Genomic DNA, 8,357 nt, shown 5'->3' with positions numbered 1-8,357 from the left:
TCACGCTGGAGCTGCAAGGTTTCTGGAGTCAGACCATAGCTGTCAGATATGGCCGGACGGGCACTGTAGGGGCGATTCACAGTGGGCATCGTTGCTCATTTATGTGGCGAGAGATTGCAAGATACCTACCCACATTTGTAGAGAATACTAGATGGTTGATAGGCGATGGGTAGAGTATCGATATGGTTGGCTATCCATGGGTGGGTGCCCTACCTTTGAGACTCTGGCCGACTATGGTTGACATTGAGGCAGTAGAGGGATTGCGAGTTTGCGACCTCTTTATCCCAAGCAGGGCTGCTTGGGATGAGGCTAGGTCACATGTTTGGGACACGCCTAGCTGAGAGGGTCAGGTCTCTTTCGATTTTGGGGTATGCGGGTTCGGATACTCGGATGTGGAGCACATCGTGTAGGACTGGTGTGAGGGTGGTAGAGCTCTCCCGAGTGCTCCGGCCGGAGTGGGAGCCAGGTCCGGAGTGTGCCTGGGTCTGGCACCTGGGCCTCCATCCAAGGGTCGCACTGTTCTTATGGAAGGTCGTATAGGATCGGCTTCCGACAAGAGTAGTACTTAGCGGACTGGGATTGAGGCTGCCCCCTGAGTGCGGGGCATGTGGAGTCAATGAGTCGATAGACCATACACTATTTCAGTGCACATGGGCGAGGGCGGTGTGACATGTGGCGGGGCTGCTGTGGGAGGGTTGGTCTCAGGGGGACCAATTCTTACGAACCATCTGTTGGTGGTCGGCCAACCCATTGACACGCTAAGAGGCAGTTAGAATGACCTGCACAGCATACCAGATATGGCTGGCAAGGAATGCTCGAACCTTCGGCGAGCAGAGCATGTCGCCAAGGCTCGTGGCGGAGAGCGCCCAGGCGCAGACGGCAGAAATTAGTCATGTTTCCTCCTTAGAAGAACTTTTGATAGCTCAGGATATCTGGGGTTTCCATTCTGCCTCGGCAGCTTCTCGTACGGTGTTTTTCACTTGGGAGCCCCCACTCCCAAGCTTCCTCAAGGTTAATTTTGATGGATCGATGCTGGATGGTGGCACAAAGGGTGGAGTGGGTTTCGTCATTAGGGACCCAAACTCCAGAGTCGTAGCAGCGAGAGGCTGTCAGTTATTTGCCTGCACAGTTTCTGGAGCACAGCTGAGAGCTGCCTAGGCGGGTCTTCGACACGCTCAACATGTGCTCTCAGCTAGTTCAGTCATCTTGGAGGGTGGTCCTCAGCTGGATCCAGGGAGGTCCGAGGGTCGTTGCTACTGACCATCCCTTGATTCGTGATATCTGGATGATGATGAGGGACGGAGAGGTTGTCCAGGCGAAGCATGTGTTTAGAGAAGCCAATGGGGCTACGAATTAGGTGGCCATGTACGTGGCTAACAATGCCAGTAGCACCCTATGGGCGGGGGATGGGGAGCTATCTCGAGAGCTCTGTAATATTTTGTTTTCTGATTTTATTGGGTGCATCCGTATACGTGTTGTGTAAATTATCCGATCTAGCCAAAAAAAAAAAAGTTTCAGGAGACTCCAGTTTTGAAATAAATGCAAATGGTATAGAGAAAAGGAAAGAATCCTAGCAACGCAAATCATGTATAATCCAGACAAAATTCAGCTTGAAGGTTATAAACTTCACACATCAAATTGAAATCTAAACTTCAGAGACCATTCATCTTGAAAGTGAAGTTCTGTTTAAAATATAAGCTGACCTCCTTCTCATGTTTCTGCACTTGAGAGGACCTTTGCTAAATGCCCAATCAACATATATGGTTTGTGTGAGAAGCTCAGCTCCATTCAATGCTGTAATTGCATCTTGTGCTTCCTTGAAGTTATCATATTCAATTAGAGCATAACCCTGAATGAAACATTCAAATCTTAATGCACATGTGGCAGCTAGGGAAAGACACAGAATTTACAAACATACACACAGGGTGGAAAGGCAAGGCTTTACAATCCACTATCAGCTTCGATGAGTATGGCAATGAAAAATAAGAACCTAAATGACTGAATGTGATCATATACAAAGACTAGAATGCCTAAACCAGAAAATTATATAAAAAGGTTCCTAGCATACACATCCATTGTTTTTAAATCTTCAGTTCATGATCTGGTTTGACATTGACATAAATGATCTGGATCTCATCAATGGACCAGGATTCGTTAAGCTCAAGGATTCATATAGGAATTATGGAGTCTGAAATCCCTTGGATCACAAGACCCAATTTGATTATGGTTTTTACTATTAAATCATGCGCACATCCATTTTCTGTAATTCATCTGGCTCCATGACTTATAAAAGACTTGTCAATAACAAGTCTTCAGTAGTACAATTAGCAAACTTGTTATTGAAGTTCATGTAATTAAAAGTAAGAGGCAATTTTTGTAATTTTACAAGTATATCGTAAACTTGTATCCTTGCTTTTCTAAACATATTCTACCAAAAGTATAATAGAATTTATAGGTAATATATAAATATCTCATTAAACTAGATGTGATGTTTGTTTTTTTTTTTTCAGTGAAACAAAAGTATCATACATAACGCGTATGGATATAGTCAAAAAAATTAAAAAACATCACGGAGAGCACTAGGCAACTCCACCTCTCCTACCTATAGGTGGTCCTCTGAGTGGTTGGAAACAAAAGAAGCCACCCAATCTGCAACCCCATTGGCCTGTCTAAACACATTCTTCGCCTGAATCACTATCCCTCCACAACTCATAGCCTAGATATCTCTCAGCAGCAGGGGGTAATCGCCGACCCTCCTGAAGCCTGCAGGATCCACCGAATGATCGTCGCATTGTCACCCTCCAGGAGGACCTCTCTCCCCTGCAAGGCACGCCATATATAACACAATCCCGACCAGGCCACTCTCAATTCCACCCCTGGCACCGAGGTATTAAATAAGTGGGAGCCCCAGCTACGATTTGGTAAACAGTATAGGTCGCTTGCACTGCCTCCAGTTTGGACTGCGAGGCCCTGACCAAACGTCGAAGAACCTGAAGAAAGGATGCTGCATGGCACCAGATCTCCGAGGAGAACCCCGCCCGCCTCCACACCCTCCTAGCCCAGTAGCACTGGAAGATAGCATGGTCCAATGACTCATCAGTCTAACACTCAGGGCACTAGGGGTGGATACCTATGCTCCTCCTGCACAGTAGAAGTCTCGTTGGTAGCCTACCCCAAACAACCTTCCAAAGGAATAATGTGAGGCCCAAGCCGAAGGAGAGGCCGGTATCCTTGGCTGCACCTTCTCGAGCGTAACGGGGGCGAGATCCGCGGCGGCCATTTGAATGGCCGATGAACCCGCACAACCGCCGCTGAAATCGCGGCGGTAATTTGAAAATTTTCTCTCTAAAATCCCCCATTGACCTGCATCTGAGATCCACCAAGCACTTCTCCTTCTCCACCCTACTCTGTCTCTAACCCTTTCCCTCCTCCGCTGCTAGGGTTTGGAGCTCGTATCAGTGCCGCCGGAGGGAGTAACCGCAGCTTCTCTTCGTAGCAAGGTAAACCCTAACCCTGTGTCCTTTCTACCTTATGATAATGAAATAAAAGAAAAGAAGAAGAGAAGAAAAAGGTGTACCTATGATCGTCAGCATTGTCAGCTCTCGGCCACAGGTACCGTCCGGCTCCGGCCGTAGCCACCGCCAGCCATTGGTGGGGGCTGCAGTCGGGTCGGAGCCCTTCCCCTTCTCCCTTCTGGTAGGACAAAGGGGGCGACTCTCGCCTCTTTCTCTGGGTGAACAGAAGAAGAAAGAAAGAAAGAAAGAAGAAAGAAAGAAAAAAAAAGGGGGAGGGGACTCACCGTGGGCGCCGGCTGCAGGCGCGGCCTGCGACTGCGGCGCCGGAGGTTAGGGGACATCGGCCGCGGGCCGCAGGCACGGCCTGCGACTGCGGCGCCAGAGGCCGGGGAATGCCGGCCGCAGGCTGCGAGTCGGCCATGGCCGCAGCTACGGACTGCGACTGCGGCCACGACCGCAACCGCGGGTGTCGCAGGCCCGGCCGTAAGCACCGCGGGTGCCGCCAGTCGGCCGAGGGGGGTGTCGTCGGCTGCTGCTCGGTCCTCTCGAGCCCGATCTCCCCTTACGGGAGAAGAAAGAGGGAAGGAGAGATTAAGAAAGAAACAAAAAATATAATAATAATAAATAATAATAATAATAATAAATATATAATTAAAATAAATAGAGAATTAAGGTAATAGATGTATTTAAATGAAATGAAATAACAATAAACAAATAAAGTAAAATAGAAAATGATAATCTGTCCTCTATGATGATGACAGGTACAGTGAAATTATTATCTGGTGCTAGAGATTCGTGAGCGAATCAAGGTAAGTAACCCTGGCACTGATCTTATTAATTTAAAATTACTGTTTGATTGTAAGAATAAAATAATGAAAAATATATTTGGTATGACGTATTTTCTTAAAAGTAGGATCAAGCATATGATTGCATGTGATTCATGAGTTTGACTAAAATGCATCCTTCATGAATAATTGAGTATAAATTATGGTTATGATAAATTGCATGAAAATGAGATTTGTGGCATAATCATGAATTTTATACATTACGATGCCATTTGTCATTTTTCAACCTATGTATGAAAGTATAATTATGAAAAAGAAAGAATGATTTATGAACTCTCAGATAGCTATGCCCACATCTAGAAATAGAGGTCAGTCGACCCCCTGGAGCTAGCATCCAACGAATATGGCCCTCTGCCAACGGGTTAAAGTTGGTAACGAATAAGAATAAGTTATAAAACTCGTCGACTACGAATATGAACCCTGTCACGGGATTATAGTGACCATAGCAGCACATCCGTCTGAGAGTAAGATTTATAAAGTATGGATGAATGGCAGCATTTTTATATGACTTGCATTGTCATGTTTATGAACTTACATGGTTGGAGCATAATTTGCTTTATAACTTGTTTTGAATAATTTATCTATGAAATGCTTTACTTTCTGATAAGTTCTTCAAATGATGCATTGGCATGAGAAAAATTATGCTTGATCAAATAAGGTAGTACATGGTTACTTACTGAGTAGCAAGCTCATACCCCTCCTGTTATTTTTTTTTATTTATTTCAGATAATTAAGGCGATTAGGAGCGGAAAAGAGTGAATGAAAATTGGAGTTGAAGCATAGTTACAGGGACTCTTAGAAGTATCTATGTTAATAAGTTTGGGTTGTAATATTGCAAACTCAAGTATTTGATTTAGATGCTCGGTATTTGCTTCTTTATGATTAGTCAATAGATTTGATCGGATTTGGTTTTATTTTATGAAATAAAATTGTTATCATGGGCTGCGTGTTATTGTGGGCAGCAACCTACAATAGCACGACCATGTCATAAACCGAATTTGGGGTGCATAATATAAATTTAAAAAAAAATCATGTCCGGATCCGGGGCGTGACATTGAGTGGTATCAGAGCAATAGGTTTGATCAGGGATAGAAGTTAGAGCTTGGTAATGGGCACACTTAGAGTCTAGTAATAGATGGTTACGTCTCATTTAGTTGGGTCTAACTAGTTAAACAAAAGTAGATAGATTTTTTTTATAATCCTACTGTTGCTCAATTATGGAAACTAATAAACGTTGGCTTTCTAATAGGTAAAAATGAGGAACAGAGAGGAACAAGTTTTGAGGAATATTGCAGCTAGAAGGAGAGGGACAAGAGCACCCTCTCGAAGAACTACTAGCCAACCAGTTGAGCCAGCTCCTATCACGACCGCCACCCAAACAGATTTTGCTGGAGTATGTCAGGTGATGACTCAGCTCTTTCAGCAGCAACAGCAGATGCAACAACTGATACAACAACAGATACAACAGCAGGTGCAAGCCACTATCCAACCTGCATAACGTATGGACTCTTGCTATGAGAGGTTCCGGAGGCTGAATCCTCCTATGTTTGATGGTGGAGCTAATTATTTAGCTGCCGAGACTTGGATTCGGAAAATAGAAGAAATGTTTGATGCACTACAATTTTCCGAAGATGTCAAGATCAGACTGGCGATACCCATGCTTAAAGGAAATGCCAAGTTTTGGTGGACGGCCATGAAAGCTACATTCGAGGGTGATGATGAACAACTGACTTGGGATGAATTCAAGGATATATTCTATGATCAGTACTTTCCTAAGTCAGTGAGGCTATCAAAGGAGAATGAGTTCCTATCTTTGAGGCAGTCAGAGAACATGATGGTGTTGGAATATGCCAACAAGTTCAATGAATTAGGCCGGTTCTGTCCTCGACTTATGGAGGATGATCAAAGCAGGGCCAACAGATTTGAGCAAGGCTTGAGATACGGGATTCGATCCCGGTTGTCAGTTCTAATTTTTAATAGTTACAGGGATGTACTGGACAGGGCTCTGAAGGTTGTAGCTGAACTGATTAGATCAGAAAGAGAAAGAGGTGGCCAGAAGAAGCCTAGGATATCAGGGAATCAGATTAAACAGCCAAGAGACTATGAAGGCCCTTCAAATAAGAAGAGATTTGAAGCTTGTTACTACTGTGATAAATTTCATGCTGGACCTTGTCTAAAGAAAGCAGGAGCCTGCTTCATTTGTGGGCAGCCGGGGCACATGGCATGCGACTGTCCGAATAGAAAGGAGAATGACTCTGGACCTGCCAGACCTGCTGATCAAAGACAGAAGGGTGGTGCACGGGTTTTCGCACTAACACAGCAGGATGCTAGTGCCAGCGACGAAGTGGTGGCAGGTATGATTCCCATTAATACTGTAGGTGCTTATGCATTGTTTGATTCTGGCTCTACTCATTCCTTTATATCCTCCAAGTTTTCTGCCTCTTTGAATCGCATACCTGATAAGCTAGATGAGCCACTATATGTTGCTACTCCTCTTAAGAAAACAGTAGTGGTTGATTCTGTTTTTAAGAACTGCATAATTCAGATAGGAGATTGAGAATTGATAGCAGACTTGATACAATTAGATATACATGACTTTGCTGTGATTCTCGGGATGAACTAGCTGTCCGAGTATCATGCTCATATCGACTGCTATGGCAAAACGGTAGTGTTCCAGATACCTGATGAACTGAAATTCTTCTACCAAGGTGATTTACCCACCATGAAGCCCTCTTTGCATATTATTTCTGCTATGAGTGCAAGGAAGGCACTAGGAAAGGGGTGTCAGGCCTATCTAGCCTATGTTGTGGACACACAAAAAGAATCAGGACTGGATGATATTCCTGTTGTGAGGGAATATCCAGATGTTTTTCCGGAGGAGCTACCTGGGCTACCTCCTGATCGAGAAATTGATTTCGAAATTAATCTCATACCGGGTGTTGGACCAATCTCTAAGGCTCCTTACCGGATGGCCCCTGCGGAGCTGAGAGAATTGAAAGTTCAGCTACAGGAGCTTCTAGAGAAGAAATTCATCCGTCCGAGTGTTTCTCCATGGGGGGCTCCTATACTATTTGTAAAGAAGAAGGATGGAAGTATGCGGCTGTGTATTGATTACCGAGAGCTGAACAAGGTGACAATGAAGAACAAATATCCTTTGCCCCGCATTGATGACTTATTTGATCAGCTGCAAGGTGCCCAAGTTTTCTCCAAGATAGATTTGCAATCCGGTTATCATCAATTAAAAATAAGAGCTGAGGATGTGCCTAAGACTGCATTTCGAACCAGGTATGGCCATTACGAATTTTTGGTTATGTCTTTTGGACTAACCAATGCACCTGCTGCCTTTATGGACTTAATGAACATGGCCTTCAAACAATATTTGGACCAATTTGTTATTGTTTTCATAGATGACATCTTGGTCTATTCTAAGAGTAAGGAAGAACATGAAGATCACTTGAGAAGGGTATTGCAAACTCTTCGGGAGAAGAAGCTCTATGCCAAATTGAGCAAATGCGAGTTTTGGCTGGACAACATCACATTCCTTGGGCATGTGATTTCCAAAGAAGGGGTATCAGTGGACCCAAAGAAAATAGAAGCAGTGGTGGACTGGCCTCATCCTACAAATGTAACTAAGATTAGAAGCTTCTTGGGTTTGGCTGGGTACTATAGAATATTTGTGGAAGGATTTTCCCGGATAGCTACTCCTTTGACTCGTTTAACCCAGAAACGAGCAAAGTTTGTATGGGGCAAGGATTGTGAACGAAGCTTTCAGGAGTTAAAGCAAAGGTTAGTGTCTGCTCCTGTTCTCACTTTGCCGTCTAATACTGGGGGTTTCACCATTTATAGTGATGCCTCCAAGAAAGAGTTGGGCTGTATACTGATGCAAAATGATAAAGTAGTGGCTTATGCCTCTAGACAGTTGAAGCCCTATGAGCAGAACTATCCGACGCATAATTTGGAATTAGCAGCAGTAGTCTTCGCTTTAAAAATTTGGCGA

At 44.4% G+C, this 8,357-nt stretch overlaps 1 protein-coding gene across 1 annotated transcript; it reads left to right on the top strand.

The window, feature by feature from the left end:
- The first annotated feature begins 5,861 nt into the window (after positions 1-5,861).
- LOC148699622 (uncharacterized) lies at positions 5,862-6,917 on the top strand. Its single transcript, XM_088713817.2, has one exon. The coding sequence runs from the start codon at positions 5,862-5,864 to the stop codon at positions 6,915-6,917; it is 1,056 nt and encodes a 351-aa protein (XP_088569943.2).
- Positions 6,918-8,357: the final 1,440 nt, after the last annotated feature.

This window comes from Phoenix dactylifera, chromosome 17 (genome assembly GCF_051530095.1).
Source record: "Phoenix dactylifera cultivar Ajwa chromosome 17, Ajwa_hap1_PhDact_Kaust_v1.1, whole genome shotgun sequence".
In the NCBI taxonomy this organism is placed as follows: domain Eukaryota; kingdom Viridiplantae; phylum Streptophyta; class Magnoliopsida; order Arecales; family Arecaceae; genus Phoenix; species Phoenix dactylifera.
The sequence above is the reverse complement of the archived record's forward strand: the minus strand, read 5'-3'. Positions and strand labels throughout refer to the sequence as shown.

Excerpts from the sequence above, each read along its gene's own strand:
- LOC148699622 (XM_088713817.2), top strand. The coding sequence starts at position 5,862 with ATGGACTCTTGCTATGAGAGGTTCCGGAGGCTGAATCCTCCTATGTTT.